This window comes from Pristis pectinata, chromosome 3, assembly GCF_009764475.1.
Source record: "Pristis pectinata isolate sPriPec2 chromosome 3, sPriPec2.1.pri, whole genome shotgun sequence".
Taxonomy (NCBI): Eukaryota; Metazoa; Chordata; class Chondrichthyes; order Rhinopristiformes; family Pristidae; genus Pristis; species Pristis pectinata.
In genome coordinates this window covers 94438954-94458693 of record NC_067407.1, presented here as the reverse complement: position 1 = coordinate 94458693, position 19740 = coordinate 94438954, and the positions used below count along the sequence as shown (strand labels likewise).

The 19740-nt window shown below is 39.8% G+C and overlaps 1 protein-coding gene across 1 annotated transcript in view; it reads left to right on the top strand.

The window, feature by feature from the left end:
* Positions 1-13271, top strand: part of commd1 (copper metabolism (Murr1) domain containing 1) — a 72885-nt gene extending 59614 nt beyond the window's left edge. The window contains exon 3 of the mRNA XM_052010842.1: positions 12311-13271. Coding sequence (XP_051866802.1) covers positions 12311-12418 — 108 coding nt within the window. The 3' untranslated portion in view covers positions 12419-13271. The remainder of the gene's footprint in view (positions 1-12310) is intronic.
* Positions 13272-19740: the final 6469 nt, after the last annotated feature.

The window sequence follows — 19740 nt, the reverse complement described above, 5'->3', positions numbered from 1 at the left end:
ATGGTGACCTTCCCATCCACAGTTGCACAGTGTATAATTATTTACGATGTAGGGCTCTCAACTTCCTAGTGACATCATTAAAATGTGAACTATTTTAGCTTAGGGAGAATAAAATGATTCTTGGGAACCACACATTATCCTTTCAAAATTGTTTCAACATCCAAATTAAAGGCTAGTCTTCTGAATTGGAAAGTGAACTTAACAATTTTTTTTTAAGTTTTAGTTTGTTTTTAATAACTACTGCAAAAACAGTTGAACTTGATGTAAAGGTAAATCCAAATCCTTATTTAGACCCATTATCTATTTGCTGCAGCCACTTAAGTTAGGCCAACACGGGTGATTTTATTTTCAAAATCCAAGATAAACACAAAGAAATCAAGTTGTGATTTGCACATATCACTTCATCAATCTGTATCCCTCTTCATATGGATCATTGAAGGTTACCTTATCTGCATTTCTTTGTAAAAACACAAAATGCTGAAGGTTTTTTAAAAAATGGGTGTTAAGGGAACACAAACATAAACCTGAAGTTGTAAAACTTCAATGTTCATTTGAGAAGGTTGCAAAATGCCCAGATGGAAGCCAAGATGTTCGATTGGGCCTCACTATGACAGTGGAGGAGGCTGCAGGCAGACGGGTTGGATTGGGAAAGGGAGGGGGATTGGAAATTAAAATAGCATGCAACAGGAGGCTCATCATCACCCCTGCTGACTGAGTATGGGTGGTCCACAGTGCAGTCATGCAGTATGTGTTTGGTTTCCCCACTCTGTTGGAGGCTATATTGTGAGTATTGCATGTCATGTACTTGATGGAAGAAGTGCAGGTGAATCACTGCTTCACCTGAAGTGATTGTTTTGGGCCCTGGATGGTGGGAAGGGAAGAGGTGAACAGACTGCTGTTAAATCATAGTTTCCATGGGAAGATGCAATGGGAAGGCGAGTGGCAGGTCGGGACTGAAGAGTGGACCAGGGAATCACAAAGAGAGTGGTCCCTGTGAAATAGAGAAGAAAGAAGAAAATGTGATTGGTGATGGGATGATGATGGAGCTTATGGAAATCGCAAAGGATAATGTGTTGATTGCAAAAGCTGGTTGTGGAAATGTGGTTGAGAGCTCTTGATGCGAGAAATCTGAAATAGAGACAGGAAGTATTGGAAATGCTCAGCAGATCAGGTATCATCTGCGAAAGAGAAATAGCAAAACTATTTTGCCTGTTATTTCTTTGACAAGAACAAAAATCAATAAAGCACCAAAGAATCTTGCATTGTTTTGGAAGGCCAGTGAGCTTTTAATTGCAGCTTTTCATAGTATAATCATTTGAATGACTTTCTGATTACGACACGTTTACTCTTTGTGTAACAGCTTTATGAACTGTGTGGTGATGACATCTGACAGTTGAATCAGATTTATTATCACTGATTTATGACGTGAAATTTGTTGTTTTGCAGTGGCAGTACTGTACAAAGACAAAATTACTATAAATTACAAAAATAGTGTCCAAAAAAGGAAAAATTAGTTGATGTTCATGGACCATTCAGAAATCTGATGGTGGAGGGGAAGAAGCTGTTTCTGAATCATTGAGTGTGGGTCTTCAGGCTCCTGTACCACCTCCCCAATGGTAGTCGCGAGAAGAAGGCATGTCCCGGATGGATACCATCTTGGATACCATCTTGAATACCAATGCTTCTGTTACTAAAATTCCATAATTCTCAACAAGAAGCGTTTTCAAAAGAGCAGGCAAGACTATGGATAGATAAAAGGACTCTAAGATACACAAATAATGCATGCTTTTCTCCCCCCAAATATTCTGATAGCAGTGGAGGTTGCAGAAGAGGTTTTACTTTTCACAAAGTTTACAATTTGAAATATTAAGGCCCTCATTATTAAGTATTTAGAGTGAAAAGAGCCCATTCGTCTTGTTTGTTTCTGTTAAGTAAAAGCTTCCTCCCACTTCACCTGACCCAATTAACATATCCTTGACATATACAGAAGTGGTGAGTATTTTAAAATAAACTGACACTTTTTCATTTTAATTCATTTATTTCCATTCCTATCCCCCTGATAATTTTCTGTTCCCAGTTCTTGCAGCCTTCCAAAAATGCATCAATGCAGAAATTGTCAGAGTCACATTTTAGTTAAAGTTGATTTTTTTTAATCTTGCAAAGCAAGGCATAATTCTGCTTTCCTTTTGTCACTGGGCAAGATTGCCTTCTGTAACTCTTATTAAAACTTTATTGTTCTGCAAAGCTGTATCAGTTGTACTATGTATTGGTGATATGGGCATGAGGTAATGAAAGTGAACTATTCAAAACCTTTTCATTTACAGGCTGTGGACATAGCATCATTTATTGGTCATCCTGTAACTAATGGCTAAGATTGTAAATGAGTGACTGTGGTGAATGGGTTTCTTATATACATATCAGATCAGGTTAGGGTGGCAGATTTCCTTCCCTGAAATACATCCATGAACTATCTGGCTTTTCAACAACTATAGTTTCATGGTCACCTTTCCTCTAGTTTTTTTATTCCAGATTTAATGACTTTAATTTTAATTCCCCAGCTGCCATGCTGAGACTTGTGTCTCCAGATCAGATGTCGGGCCCACTGAATGCTAATCCAGTAATTTAATTAGATTTGCTCCCGAAATTATTGCATGAGTAAGGGCTGTCGAATCAACATTTATTTTACTGCTGATTTGAGGAAATGACAACATTAAAATGACTTCATTGGGTCTCTGATTTTCCTTTACTCCAGAGAATTTTGGATAAAAATATAAAGTAGTTTTGTCCTTCCCAAGTGACTAAATATGCTTCAAGTGTCTTTCCTACTGGAATCAATTGTACGTGAAATTCTCGGTGCACAGAATAAATCTTTGTTCACAGGCCACCCACCACAGTCACTCGTTTACAGTCTTAGCCATTAGTTACAGGATGACCAATAAATGATGCCATGTCCACAGCCTGTAAATGAAAAGGTTTTGAATAGTTCACTTTTGTTACCTCATGCCCATATCACCAGGTTCAACAATGGATGCTCACAATCAGCCTGGATAAATTTGAGGCAAATCACTGTACTGAAAGAATTTTTCTTTTCCCCAGTGAAGGGATGTGGGTGTCGCTGGCTACTGTTTCTTGCCCATCCCTTCTTGCCATTACCTTTCATTTTATTTAGGAACATCATGTAGGCCACTGGGTCCTTTTAAACGTGCTACACCATACAATAAAATTGTGGCTGATTTGTTATTATCTCAACTCAACATTCACACCTACCCCTGGTAATGTTTCACCCACTTACTCATCAAGAATGTAACAACCTTTGTTTTAAAAATATTTAAAGACTATTTAAACAGGCCTGTGAGGAAGTGAGTTCCTAAGACTAACAACCCTCAAATCACATCATTGCTGTCTTACAATTTGAAAACTCTTATTTGTAAACAGTGACCCAACCCAGTTCTAGATTCAGCCACGAAAGTAAACATCATTTCCCCACTCGCCCTGTGAAGAACCCTCAAGAGCTTTTGTTTCAATCAAGTCCCCTCAGACTCTTCTAAATTCCTGTGGCTATAAACCTTGCCCGTCCACCCTTGGAAGAAAACTCACCCATTCTGAGAATCTGTTTAATAAACCTCCTCTGAACTGCTAACACATTAACATCCTCCATTAAATGGCAGAGTACCACAGATGTGGTCTTACCAATGCCCTCTGTAACTAATTACGTGATTTGCTGCTTACTAGCCTTTTGCAAACCATGCCTAAGGACACTCAGATCCCTCTGCTTCTCAGAGCTCTGCAGTCTCTCACTATTTTGATGTTACTTTTTATTTTTCCTGCCAGATGGAAAATCTCACATTGACCCACTCTATTATACTCAATATGCCTAATTTTGACAATATGCCTAGACTTTCCATATCCCTTTGTAGCCACTTTATGTGCTCTTCAAAACTTATTCTCCTGCCTATCCTTGTGTCAACTGCAAATTTAGCAACCTTGCCTTCTGCCCACTTATTTGTCACTTATGCAAATAGTAAAAAGTTGAGGCCCCAGCACTAATTTCTGCAGCACTCTACTTGCTAAATCTTGCCAACCAGAAAAAGGTCCATTTTATGCCTACTGTTTTCTTTTGGTCAACCAATCTTCTAGTCACATCAGTATGTTATCTCCTACACATTCATTTTTGTCAATAACCTCTGATGTTCCCCTTTATCAAAGGCCTTCTGGAAATATTAGTATCATTCACCCACAGCACATTACTTTAATGAGGTCCAACAAATTAGTGAAACATAATTTCCCTTTAAGAAATCTGTGTTGATTTTTTTTTCTAAATGCCCTGCTATTAAGTCTTTAATAATAGCTTGCAACATATTCCTCCTCAGATGTTAAACTAATAGGCCTGTCATTTCCTACTTCTTGTCTCCCGTTCTTTTTGAGTGAAGGAGCTACGTTTGTTGTTTGCCAATCAAATGGACCCTTCCCAGAACCAAGAGAATTCTGGAAAAATTAAAGCAATTTACGAACTGTCTCACTAGCCAATTTAAGGTCTCTGAGTAAATGGTGATGAGCCACTTGCTTGAACAGTTGCAGTCCTTTATCCTGGATTATAAATCAAGTCTCTTGAGTAATATTTATGCCCCATTCATTTAAAGAAGTGGAGATGAATTTATCACACCCTTGACTTGTGATTTGCAGAAAACTTGGGTGAATCACTTGTCTCAGGATACCCAACCTCTGATCAACTCCTGAAGTCAAAATAAGGGCAGGTGCAGTGCACTTTGTCGTTCTGGCTGACATGAATGCATTTTCTTTCTTTCAAGCCATGACGAGTGAAGGTTAGTGATACTTAAAAATAATACTGATACAGTGAGTGCTTGATACAAATGGAAAGGTTTTTTATATTCCTAAACTTTAAATATTTTGGAGGAACAGGCTGTCCTCTACTGAGTGCATATTAACTGTGCTAATCAATATGCAGCGTGTTCTGACTGTGCCAACAAAGTGGTGTAATACTTGCCTTCTCCATCACACACCTGGGATGCCAGTGTTGTGAACTCTGTACAGTGGCTCAGGAATTCTAACATTTTAAATTAACCCTTGCTGATCTTAAAATAATTTATATTTGTCTGGTTTTGTTTCTTCTGGTAAAAAAGCATTTATTCCAGTTGTCCTCCTTATTTAATTGTATGTTCACTTGTCAATTTTAATTGTTTTGTAGTCTTGCTTTTTTCCCTCAGTTTGTGCTCCAAGTGCCTAGATTTTATCCTTGTTTAATGGAAATCTGCCCACATACATCAGGAGATTGTGTGGCAACCGTATTCCCACATTGTGCATGATTTGTATGGTTGAATTCCACATGTAATTACAGTCAGCTGTAAAAGCTGAGTTGGAATGAAATTTCCACTGCAACATGATGTCTTTGTGCACTCTCAAGCTTCATAGCAGCATTTTCCCAATGTTTTTATTTTTTTTATGGTGGGGCATATATATGCACTGAGTCCACTTGTGTTGTATTTGGATACTGGCAATAATTCCACTGGACCCTCCAGCCTATCTTATCAGTGTCATAAGGGCCTAAAGTTGGAGATAAACTTTATAATCAGGTGACTATTGGAGCAACAGCTGCTTTGCCACCTGCGATTATAAAGATTTGAGTTCAGCTCTTCCAAGTTGTTTAAAGCTGACGAAAACGTGGTTAACAATTGCTGTTTTCACTCATTGGTTCACGATTTGTTCATATTCCCGTACCAGTTCTTCCCATGGGCAAAAAAACATGAACATTTGAGACTTATGGAAAGACGTAACCAACAAAAGGTGGATGATTGCCATTACAGTCTGTCCATGGGTTAGGAACGGGTTCTGATTGTGAGGGGGAAGGGAACTGGAGGAGTAGGTCAGAGGAAGAAGGGGATGGGGAAAAGTCAGATCTGACAGGTAGAGGGGTTTTGAGGAAGGAGAAGCAGAGTACAGACTATAAAAGTAGTAAGGTGGATGGGTTAAAGTGCATTTACTTAAATGTGAGAAGCATCAGGAATAAGGGAGATGAACTGAGAGCTTGGATTAGTACATGGGACTATGATATTGTGGCTATTACAGAGACATGGCTGACATCAGGGCAGGAACGGATATTGAATATTCCTGGTTTTCAGTGTTTTAAAAGGGATAGGGAGGGGGTGAGAAGAGGAGGAGGGGTGGCGATACTGGTCAGGGACACCGTTACAGCTGCAGAAAGGGTAGATAATGTAGAAGGATCCTCTCTAGAGTCAATATGGGTGGAAGTTAGGAACAAGAAAGGGGCAGTTACCCTCCTGGGAGTATTCTATTCGGCCCCCTGGTAGCAGTAGGGATACTGAGGAGCAGATTCAGAGGCAGTTTTTGGAAAGATGCAAAAATAACAGGGTTATTATAATGGAAGACTTCAACTTTCCAAATATTGATTGGCACCTACTTAGTGCTAAGGGTTTAGAAGGGGCGCAGTTTGTTAGGTGTGTCCAGGACGGATTCCTGACACAGTATGTTGACAGGCCGACTAGAGGGAATGCCATATTAGATCTAGTTTTAGGTAATGAACCGGGACAGGTGACAGATCTATGGGGTGAGCATTTGGGGGACAGTGACCATTGCTCCATAACCTTTAGAATTGTCATGGACAGGGATGGGAGCAAAGGGGACAGGAAGGTATTTAATTGGGAAAGGCGAATTATGAGGCTATAAAGCGAGAACTTGGGAGTGTAAATTGGGGTGACATTTTTGAAGGGAAATGTACTATGGGGATGTGGTCGATGTTCAGGGATCTTTTGCAGGATGTTAGGGATAAATCTGTCCCGGTGAGGCAGACAAGGAATGGTAGGGTGAAGGAACAGTGGGTGACGAGGGAGGTGGAACAACTGGTTAGGAAGAAGGCGGCAGCATACATAAGGTGCAAGCAGCAAGGATCGGACAGGGCTCGTGAGGAATATAGAGTAGCAAGGAAGGAACTTAAAGGGCTGAGGAAAGCGAGAAGGGGACATGAAAAGGCTTTGGCGAGTAGGGTTAAGGAGAATCCCAAGGCTTTTTTCTCATACGTGAAGAGCAGAAGGATGTCTATGGTAAAGGTAGGTCTGATTAAAGACAAAGGTGGGAGGATGTGCCTGGAAGCTGTGGAAGTGGGTGAGATTCTCAATGAATACTTCTCTTCAGTATTCACCAAGAGGGGTCTTGATGATGCTGAGGACAGTGTTGGTGAGGGTAATGTTCTAGAGTATGTAGATATTAAGAGAGAGGATGTGTTGAAGTTGTTAGAAAATATTAGGATAGATAAGTCGCCGGGGCCTGACGGAATATTCCCCAGGCTGCTTCGTGAGGCGAGGGAGGAGATTGCTGAACCGTTGGTTAGGATCTTTGAGTCCTCGTTGTCTACGGGGATGGTACCAGAGGATTGGAGGGTGGCAAATATTGTCCCCTTATTCAAGAAAGTTAGTAGGGATAGTCCAGAGAATTACAGGCCAGTGAGCCTTACGTCTGTGGTGGGCAAGCTGTTGGAAAGGATTCTTAGAGATAGGATGTATGAGCATTTAGAGAATCGTAGACTGATGAGGGACAGCCAGCATGGATTTGTGAAGGGAAGATCTTGCCTCACAAGCCTGATAGGGTTCTTTGAGGAGGTGACCAGGAAGATTGATGAGAGTAATGCAGTGGATGTGGTCTACATGGATTTTAGTAAGGCGCTTGACAAGGTTCCACATGGTAGGCTTCTTCAGAAGGTCAGAGGCCAAGGGATCCAGGGAGGCTTGGCCATATGGATTCAGAATTGGCTTGTCTGTAGAAAGCAGAGGGTTGTAGTGGAGGGAGTGCATTCGGATTGGAGGGCTGTGACTAGTGGTGTCCCACAGGGATCGGTTCTGGGACCTCTACTTTTTGTGATATTTATTAACGACTTAGATGAGGGGGTGGAAGGCTGGGTTAGCAAATTTGCAGATGACAAAGATTGGTGGTGTTGTGGATAGTGTGGAGAGCTGTCAAACCTTGCAGAGGGATATTGATAAGATGCAGAGCTGGGCTGACAAGTGGCAGATGGAGTTCAATCCAGAGAAGTGTGAGGTCGTACACTTTGGAAGGACAAACTCCAAGGCAGAGTACAAGGTAAATGGCAGGATTCTGGGGAGTGTTGAGGAGCAGAGGGATCTGGGGGTTTATATCCACAGATCACTGAAAGTCACCTCACAGGTAGATAGGGTAGTTAAGAAAGCTTATGGGATGTTAGCTTTCGTAAGTCGGGAGATCGAGTTTAAGAGCCGCGAAGTGATGATGCAGCTTTACAAAACTCTGGTTAGACCACACTTAAAGTACTGTGTCCAGTTCTGGTCGCCTCATTATAGGAAGGATGTGGAGGCGTTGGAAAGGGTGCAGAGGAGATTTACCCGGATGCTGCCTGGATTAGAGAGTATGGATTATGAGGAGAGACTAAAGGAGCTAGGGCTGTTCTCATTGGAGAGAAGTAGGATGAGGGGAGACATGATAGAGGTATACAAGATATTGAGAGGAATAGATAGAGTGGACAGCCAGCACCTCTTTCCCAGGGTGCCAATGCTGAAAACAGAGGACATGGCTTTAAGGTAATGGGTGGGAAGTTCACCCAGAGAGTGGTTGGTGCATGGAATGCGCTGCCTGGGGTGGTGGTGGAGGCTGATACATTGGACAAGTTCAAGAGATTGTTAGACAAGCATATGGAGGAATTTAAGATAGAGGGATATGTGGGAGCAAGGGGTTAGATAGTCTTAGGTGTGGTTTGAAGGGTGGCACAACATGGTGGGCCGAAGGGCCTGTATTGTGCTGTATTGTTCTATGATTCTATGTTTATACAGGTGTCCATAAGTTGGAAAATATACAAAATCACTTGATACGGTAACCATACCTCCACAGTATTGTAATGAATGGTGTTGTTGAAGGCCAATCAACATGAACATTCAGTTATTTATTGTTTTCCCTGCCTATTTACAATGGTACAGAATCAGGATGTCTCACCCAGTGTTTGGTTTCTATGGGCTTCAAGTGACAGTCTGTGTTACATTGTTTAATAAAGTATTGTTACACAAGTAACAATAGAAGCAATTGTTTGCTGATTTCCAAAGCAACTCTGTTAAGTGGCTTCCTGCAGTGAAAACTAGCAGCCCGTGTTTTTAAAAGACAATGGTGTTTGATTACTGCGGGGAGGTTACATGTAAATGAGCCTTTTTCAAGACTGGTTCTCCTTTTGATTTTAATAATATTTCTGGGAGCTCATTGGTATGCACAGGGTGTCCGTGAGTAGGGTGTTCATAGCCTGGGGAGGGCCTGTAGAAGGAAAGCAAGACCATTCTTCTTTTCTCCCAGGGACAAATGAGAGCTTTTCTGGCTGTCAAAAACTGCTGGTGGTCACTGTGACAATGAAACCACCAGATTATCCTGAAAGCCCATTGGGTTGACTTAACGTCTTTCAGGGAAGGAAATTTACCACCCTTAGCTGGTCCAGCCTGGATGCAACTCCAGACTTGCATCAATGTTGTTTACTCTTCGTTGTCATCTGAATGGCCTAGCGAGTTATTGATTTGTGTTGTGACTACTGTGTCAAGACAGAAAAAGGATAAAACTGGACAGACCATCCCATACTGATATAGGCACTGAATTTGTACACAGCAAAGGCACTACCAGCCCAGTTAACTTTGTAAAGTTTTGATCATGGGCATCTTGGGACTGGTATTTAAGCTGGGAGAGCAGGCCCATAGCAGAATCAAACAATAAGCTGAGAAACTTGTCATAGTATCACTCCCTTATAGACAACATGTCAGACATCTTCATCACAATCCTAGGGTGCACGCCATTCCACAGTTAGATAAACCAGAAGTGGCAGTCCAACCATATACAGGTGGGATTGAGTAATTTTGGGAGTTCTCATAATTGAATTCATATCCCAAGAAGTCTCATGGAATGAGGTCAAACATGAACCAAGAAGCCTTTTCTTGATTATTACCCGTCAGCTTCCATCTGCTGATGGATAAGTGGTCCATTTTCCTCCGAAAGTAGCATGAACGCTCACTTTCCCCAAAAAGAATACATTCTGCATCCATCAATCAGTGGCTTGGTAATACCACTACTGACAGAATTGGCAGTGTCTTGAAAGACTTGGTCTGCAGAAAGTAGTGAGCAAATCAACACAAGAGCAAAAACCATTGCTTTCTGTAACTTAATAGCCCACACATTGCTCACCGCCTTATTAAATCAACCCAGAAGATGAATACTGATGCAATGAGAAGTGCCAAAGAGCATGATGAGATTCTTAAAATAAGAGGTTCACAGGATTGACACATAACTCAGGACTAAATAAAAAAAGAATTTGCATAGATAGAGCTCAGCAATCCCAAAACTAATGGACATGATAAAGGTTTACAGGCCTGGCACATGCAGCCATGAATAATGGTGGACAGTTAAATACCGAATGGAAAGGGGAGGCTCCGAGAACATCCCCAAGCTCAATGATGGCAGAGCCCAGTATGTGAGTTATAAAGGCAAGTCTGAATGATTCGTATCATATTAATTTAGAAGTGCCGAGTGGATGATCCATCCAGGCTTCATGAAACCCAGCCTTCAGCCAATTCAATTAATTTTGCGTGTTACCAAGAAATAGCTGAGAGTACTGGATTTCACAAAGGCTCTGGGACCAGACAATATCCAGGCTCCAGTACTGAACACTTGCACTCCAGAACAAGCTACATCTCTCCAAGTATTCCAGTACATTGACAATACTGGCAATCACTCTGCAAAATGGAAAATTGCTCAGATAAGTCCTCTTCACAAAAAGTAGGACAAATCCAATCTGACCAATTATGGTCCAATCAATCTGTTGTCAATCATTGACAAAGTAATGGAAGGTCAACAGTGGTATCAAGTGGTAATTATTCATCAGTAACCTGCCCACTGATGCTTAGTTTGGGTTTTGTCAGAATCACTTGGCTTGGCCACTTCTGAGCCTTGGTCTAGACATGAATCAAAGAGCTGAATTCCAGATATGAGATGAGAGTTACTGCTCTTGACACAAAGCCAAGATTTGACAAGGATGTGGCATCCAGGAGCTCTGGTAAAACTCGAGTATGCACCAATATTTGTAGTCATATCTCAAACAGTTATAGAATTATTGGAGATCAATCACCCTACCCTCAGAACATCAATGCAGGAGATCCTCAGAGCAGTGTCTTTGGCCCAACCATCTTCAGCTGTTTCATCAATGACTTTCCTTCCATCGTAAAGTCAGAAATGGGGTTTTTCACTGTTCAATTCTGTTCACAATTCTCTTCACCTGCATGCAGTAAGATCTTGGCAATTCTCAGGCTGATTTAGTGGGAAATTAATATATTAATATTCCTTCACCACAACTGGGGTAAAATCCTGGAACGCCTTCCTCCTAAGTCTTGTGGGAGTACCTTCAACGGGAGGATTGCAGTGGTTTCTCATTTTTAATCTTAATATGAAGGTTGCTGGTTCCAATATGGTGTTTAAATATTAATTTTATTACTCCTATCTTTCCAGGACATTTTTGATTTCAATAGAATGCACAGCTCAAAACAGACCATTTTGGCCTCAGGTGCATGCTGATGTATCAACTGTTTTTAATTATATTCTTATAGATACTCTACAATTTATTTTTTTATATCCTTGTTATTTGGATTTCATACTTGTTATTTCTTCATCTCTTGCTGAAACACATAATGTTTGAAAGAGATGGTTATGAAGGGAGTGGAAGCTCTAGTTATCATCTTCCAAAATTCTACGGATGCTGGAAGAGTTCCTGTAGATTAGAGGGATAGCAAATAAGACCCCACCTTTTAAGAAAGGAGGTGGAAGAGAAAACGGAGAATAACCAACCTGTTAGCCTGACATTGTGATCTCAATGCGACTAAACATACTCAGCATTGCTTAAAAAGGGAATCATGTTTCACAAATCTGTTGGAGTTCTTTAAGGACACATCTGGTAAAGTAGAAGGGGGTAACCAGTGGGATTGGATTTTCAGAACTCTTGGTGAACAAGGTTCATATAGATGTAATTAGTGGTATTATACTGCCGTGGATTAAGAGTTGATTAACAGAGAAAACAGTAGGAATACTTAAGTTGGCAAACTAACAGGTGGGGTACCACAGTGATTGATGCTTGGGCCCTGGACACAACAATTTGCAATCTGGATCAACTATTTGCTGAGGCAACCAAATGTAATGCTTCCAAGTTCATCGAAGACATGAAACTAAGTGGAATGTGTACAATTAATGCTTCTTTAATCTTAGAGTTTGAAGAATTCTTCTTTTTCTGTCTTAGGAATCAGAATTTCTCTGCTTGGAGTTAAACGAGAACAAAGTGAATCAACTGCTGAAAAAATTAACTGAAATTGAAGAGAGCATCACTGCCCTGAGTTGTACCAACTGATGTTGCTGGAGGTTACAAAACAGAACAGATGGTAGTGTCAACAGACAATTGAAACACTAACTGTTCCGATGATTTATGTAATATATGCATTGCGTGCTTTGAATGCAGAGTGGTTGTAAATGGGTACGAATCTGAGTTTACCTTGCAGGTCTTTGATCTACAGCCACTTTCAAAACTAACAATGTCTGTAATTAACTCCTCACCATCTGCTATTTTTTCTACAACTAAACCATCTTCAGGAAATGGTTTTCAGTTTGATACTACCCACAACATTTTTCAAAAATCATGGAGTTGAGATTTTATTTAGAATCTAAAGTTGCACTTGCATTTTGGAATTGAGTTTTCTTTTCCTTTTTGTTGTTGGAAATGATCTAAAGTATCCTCAATTCTTTTTTCTTTGACAACTTGTTGACAAGGATTGAATATTCTCATTGAGAATAGTTCCAAGTGTTTGATGACAATTAATGTGGGTATGTAAAAGACTGGACCTCTGAGCTGAATGAGTGCATCTTGGACCATGAAAATAACAATTGGCTTTGCATCTAGCCCAAGATGTGGCTTACCCAAGGATAATTGTTGTTGAACCAAATGCCATAAATTATTGCTCTCTCATGTTTCTGAAGTCAAAAATTTGCAAAACTGATGAAGTTATAGCTTGGAGTTTACTAAGAGCACTTGATACTACTGGTAGACAAATACATATCATCATTTACTGTAGACATAATGAAAACTTATTTTGTCATGTGATGTATAATTTTCATGGTTTTCCTTCAAACACTGTTTCAATACCCTGTATTCATATGATGTCAATTATTCAGCCACTTACGAATAAATGCATTAAAAAAAAGTTAATCATTGCATTCCTTATCATTAGTCAACTTAAGTGACTATCTCATAATTAAAGTCGTAATCCACAATGTTATGATGTTTAACTTTATTGGCTTACAGTCATGCTATGTAATTGCAGTGTATTATTAAATATACTTGGATTACAGTTTTAGTCTGTAACAGAGCAGAAATAACAAGACTTTGCAGTTCCTTTTCTACCTGATCGTATACAATTAGCAGTTCTCTAGAATTCTGTTTGAAATCAAGAGCCTTCAGAAAACAATCCACAGTAATTAACACAAAAAAGGAATGTGTTATATTCTTAAATGCTTGATATAAATAAGATAAACCTGGAGACCTGGTCTGATATTTGCATTTTTGGCAGTTCACTTAATTGAATAAGAAGTATTGTATTGTAAGAAGCATGTAAATATTTTGTCGAAAGTGTTATGATTTTTTTTGGTGTCTAGAAGGTGGTAATAATTTGTGTGAAAATGAACAGATTTTGGAGCTTTGCTCAAACAAAATTAAATCCATCTTTCTCAGGCGACATTTTAAATTGAATCAGCTGAAAGTTAGCGGTTTTGCTTTTAAATCAAGATTGATTTATTTATGGTTAAAATGTGTACTTCCCACACCCACTGCTGCATTCTAAACCATTATTAACTTCAAGATAAATAAATATAATACAAATATTTGACAAATGATTTACAGACTTGATTCTACCACACCCCATTGTTCATCAGCAGAATTAAAAATAGAGATGTGTCAATTGCATAAAGTTATTACTAAAATTGCAAGAATGGTATGGAGTTTGCCATAATTTGTTCTGAAGAAAATGCAGAACTTCCATCAAAGTGCCAGCAGATGCATTCCAAATAATGTGCACCCTTTATCTGGCCCAGTTAAAAATGGTGAAACTGAGTAAGTGTTTTGAACAGATTTAATAGGGAAATCACTCCACCACCTTTGCTCTCCTTGACATACAAGCACAGTAGAAAGTTACTCAGAATGCCATATCCATTTTGGCACTGAGGAAACCATTCTCCTTGTATCTCAGCAAAGAATAACACGCAAAACATCGGTATTTTGGACACCAGTGGTCCTTCTAATATTTTGGGGGAACAGGTTGCTGGACTATAAGATACTGCAGGCACATTGTAATTCACAGCCATAATAGCAGCAGTCAGCATGTCCATTGCAACACTCGGGCCTTGGGACGTTGCTGCTTGAATTGCAATTGTTGTTGTTAGATCTCCAAAGTGAAAAGAGACCAATATCAAGAATGTGATTCAGGGATGGGGGAATGTAAAAGCCCATGCTGATACCAATTGCAGTGTGTAAATAAGGAAGTGTCGGCTGAGGTGATGGTAGGATGTGAGAAAAGTTGAGTATGAGGATAAGATACTGTAATCTTCAATTTTTCGGCCCCTCATTGCCACAATCTTAGCAGTGGCTATCCCAGTTAATGTCTGTCCCATCTCTTCCAAGGGTGTTGGCACGTGAAACCCTGCCTTTTGTCCTCCAGTCAGTTGTTGCTCTGTCTTGTGGTGCACTACCTTTTCCTGCAAAGGAGAGGGAAGGATTTAAGTAATGCTTTGTCATAGTCAAAAAGCTGACAGTAAATGTGTGAGAGCCTTGCAGCAATGTGGTGTTTGTAGGCATGTGGTGCATGGAAATGTTAGGTATCAATTCTAATTAACAGATTGCTGGGAGGCAAGCATGAGACATTGTTCCTGAAGCTGGTGATGCAATTAAATTGATGCAATATTTGATGATGCATTCACTGGACACTGTCATAACTTAAAGAAAAGCAAGCAACGTGAAATTGGCATGGCTTCTGTTTTCCAGTGATTGGGAGGAAGTAAGCATATTGTCATAACCTGCCCTGTTTTCAGTGAACATTCAATTTAGCTCCTTGCTTCTCATGGTTTACAACTATAGGCTTTCCTATCTTACCTTGAATTTTCTTTCCTTCTGAGAAATGGTTCTAAATGGCTCTTGAAACTCTCAGGCTTACTTTTTCTCAGCAACCCTTACTCAAGAAAAGATTTCACATGACTTCCTTTAATTTATCGATTTTTAACACGGGGCTCTGACACGTGAACCTTTGACCAATCTCAATCTACTTTATTAATTTTCATTATATTTGCACTTGTGTTAAATTGTTTCATAACCCAATACTGATGCCCAGCTGAGGTCACCACATATGTTTCAGAAACAGCATCTAAGTTATCTAAATTTCCCTATTGTATTTTGCAGTTATTGTTTTGACCCAGAACATATTTTGTCAAAATGTATTTATTTTTGAGTGCCATACCTCTGCAACTAAATTATTGAGCTAATAGCCAGAGGCCCAAACAATTGATCTGGAAATCCTAGTCCAAATTCCACCTTGGGCTTGGAATTTAAATCTAAACAATTAAATACATCTAGAGTAAAAGTACTGGTATTACTATTTTGATCACAAAACTGCCAGCTGCTTTAAAAAATCTATGTTTCACTGATGTGCTTCATGGAAGGATAACAGCCATCTTTACCCAGTTGGGCCTTCAAGAGGCAGTGCCTCAAGAAGGTGGCATCCATCATTAAGAACCCTCACCATCCGGGACATGCCCTCTTCACATCAAGGACATGGTACAGGAGCCTGAAGACCTGCACTCAATGTTTCAGAAACAACTTCTTCCCCACCACCATCAGATTTCTGAATGGTCCATGAACACTACCTCATTATTCCTCTTTTGCACTATTTATTTATTTTTGTGATTTTTTTTTTGTCTTGCACTGTACTACTGCCACAAAACAACAAATTTCATGACATATGTCAGTGATAGTCAACCTGATTCTGATGTGACCCCAGGCACACAGCATTGTGACCTCTGAAGTGACAAGAGAAGCCAATAAGCCCAGACTCAGGGAGGGCAATAAATTGTGGATGAGCCAATAATACCCACATCCCATAAATAGATATGTTGGGGGGGGATAAAAGGCAGTAGTACAATTTCTGGAGCAGGACTTCTGGGTTTCTTAATTAGATGCTTCTCATGGATTTGTTTTTTTTTAATTGAGTAAGGTTATCCTTGGGAATTAAAATGGATTTCTTATCTGCAATCAAAGTTGAAATGCTGCTCATCTTCTTGCTTTTTAATGCTAACAAAGTTTTATTGAAAAGCATGTATATCTCTTGGTATTTTGACCCATGTATGGTTGTTATTTAAACAACTTTCCACAGGTTTACAAGGAATATACAATGTAGAAACAGACCACTTCATTCAATTAATCCATATCAGTATTAATGCTCCACCTAAGTTACTCCCCTCCTTCCTTATCTAAATCTCATCATACGTCAATTCTCTGTCACTGAGCACTCCAACAAACTTCTACAGATGTACTGTTGAATGTATCCTTACTGGTTGCATCATGGTCTGGTATGGCAATTCAAATGCGCAGAAACATAAGAAGCTGCAGAGAGGAGTGGACTCAGCCTAATACATCACCAGCACGTCCCTCCCCACCATCAGTAGTATCTACAAGAGGAGCTGCCTCAAGAAGGCAACAGCCATCATCAAAGATCCCCACCATCTGGGCCATGCCCTCTTCTCGCAGCTACCATTGGGCAGGAAATACAGAAGCTTGAAGTCCCACACTACCAGCTTCAAGAACAGCTACTCCCCTTCAACCATTCAGTTCTTGAACCAACCAGCTCAGCCCTAATCGCGACAGTTTAGCAATATCATGGTCACCTTGCACCAAAATGGACTTTTTTTTTCTGTTCTAATTGCATTCTTTCTTGTAAAAATTGTGTATAATTTATGTGTAATTTATGTTTTTCTTGTGAATGCTGCTTATGATGCTATGTGTCTGTGATGCTGCTGCAAATAAGTTTTTCATTGCACCTATACTTGTGCATATGACAATAAACTCGACTTTGACTTTGACTTTGACTTGGACTTCTCATATTTTTAAGTTTGCCTCACTTCTAAACCAATCTGAACCACTCCTTGTGATCGGAAGTTTAACATTGTTACTACTTGAGGAATAAAGAATTTTTCCTGAATTTCTCCTTTTGATTTTTTGAATGACTTTCTTTTAAACTCTCTGATTTTGTTCCTTCAATTGGAAAAACTGTCTCTCTCATAACTTTTGATAAATTTTACAGGTCTCTTCAAGATCACTTCTCAGCCTTCTCACTTCAAAAGAAAAGTGACCCAGCTGTTCATCCTATCCAGTATCATCCTTATTTTATAGTAAACTGTGATAATCCGGCACACTCAGGACTTTGGTGTTGGATTGGCAGGTTTTCCAGACTATTGGGTGTTGTTTCTATTAATACGGTAGTGTAGCGGTTAGCGTAACACTAGTACAGCACCAGCAACCCAGGTTCAATTCCAGCCACTGTCTGTATGGAGTTTGTACGTTCTTTCCGTGTCTGCGTGGGTTTCCTCTGAGTGCTCTGGTTTCCTCCCATATTCCAAAGATGTATGAGTTAGGAAGTTGTGGGCATGCTATGTTGGTGCTGGAAGCATGGCGACACTTGCTAACTGCCCTCAGAACACTCTGCCCAAAAGAAGCATTTCACTGTGTGTTTCGATGTACATGTGACTAATAAAATTATCGATCTTACCTATCTTTTAAATTCATATTTTTGAGATGTTATACATTATGAAAATATATTGTCAAGTGAACCAGGTAAGTGGAAAGGAAACACAGGAACTACAACCTCAGTGAGTAAAAACAGAATATGATAACCAGGGCCCAGGTGATTGGAAAGGGAGCGCAAGGACCGGTCGTGGGAGTACGGGAACCAGGGCTCCACTGAGTTGGAAGGAAGCATGGAAACTGGGGCCTGAGTGAGTGGAAGGGGAGCACAGCAAACATTATTTGGTGAGCCAGATGCTGAACCATTGGCATTTCTGAATAGTCAGGTGGTGGATTATCGGAGTTTTAATGAATTCCAACAGCCCACCTCTCAGATTTATACTCCCCACACCTGTACTGATCTGGTATGGGTGTGTGGATCCAAGCATTCACAGTCTGCTAATCCTGGAGGTCAGTGACAACTCATCACAAAACTTGAATGGTGGATGGGCATCAGCTGGTTTACCACAAAAACTCCACTGGCAGAACACGCTGACAGGCTTCAACAGTTCACCAGGTGTCAAAGGCTTCTGAACAGTACTTAAATAGCTGTGGTAGACATTTGAAAATAGATTTAATAAGAATAAAAGTAAAAATACTTTGAAAAGTAATACATTTAATTAAAATTACTAATAAATTAAAACATTTAAACAAAATGACTCAAATACTTACCTGTAATTATCTTTTTCAAAAGGATCATCATTCCCATTCAGTGAAGGTGGTCACAGCTTGTTAAACAGACACCCCTTTTGTAAAGCTCAGGGCTTGATGCAAAATTCACCCAGTCCCTTCAACACATTGGTGCTGCACAGCTGAGCTCAGTGGTCACTTCCCAAAACACATACTACTCACTTTGCTGAAATTAGTTTTTACTTAGATGCCTATTTTCGAAGTGTATTGTTGTTCAGAAATTAGTTGCAATCCCCTCATTGTTGACTGTCCCATGACCCCATTTCTCTTGAACACCACACAATTGTTGACATTTTAATGACACAATACTTCATGGGAATGTTGCAAACAAAATTTGACACTGTGCCAAACAAAGAGAATTTAGTGCAAGCGACCAACAGCTTGGTCAAGGAGATAGGCTTTAAGGAGCTTTTACAAGAAGGAAAGAGATGTTGATTGCAGAGAAATAAGAGAGGGAATTCCAAAGCTTAGCACCTTGGCAACTGATAGCATAGCTGTCAGTGGTGAAATTAATAAATCCAGGGATGATGAAGAGGGCAGACTTGGAGGAGGGTAAATAGGGTTAAAGGCTGGAGGAGATTGCAGAGATAGGCAGTGCTGAGTGATGAGAATCTTACATTTTTGATATTTTAATAAGGCTAGTGAGCACAGAAGTAATGGATGTGGCTAAGACGTATCAAATCGGGGATTAAATTTTTATTAAAATATGCCTGTTGCTACACAAACTAAGACTATTGTATAAATGCAGCCTTACTTTAGTGACATGGCATGAACTTTAACTTCTTCCAACTTCTATGACTTCAACAAAAACAAATTGCCTGTATTTAACTTCAACCTGGCACTAAATGCTTAGTCCCTGTAAACTAACTCCAGTGTCTATACTACTAAATAATTCAATTCCAGATTAATCCTACCACAGCAGTTACAAGAGCACTGTTTTATCAACTCATTAAATATCAGGGGGCAAAGAGTAATCAGTTGAAATGGAGCACAGGCCATATGTACCCAAAATTGCCAGTTGTTGATCAAAAAAAAATTAGTTTTTTCCATATCAGTTAATGAAAGAAGGATCAGCAGAAGTGAGACTACCATCAGTCATAATGGATTACTTTTAAATCTCCAAGCCTATTAAAAAATTATAGCCGTTAAACATGAACACATAACTA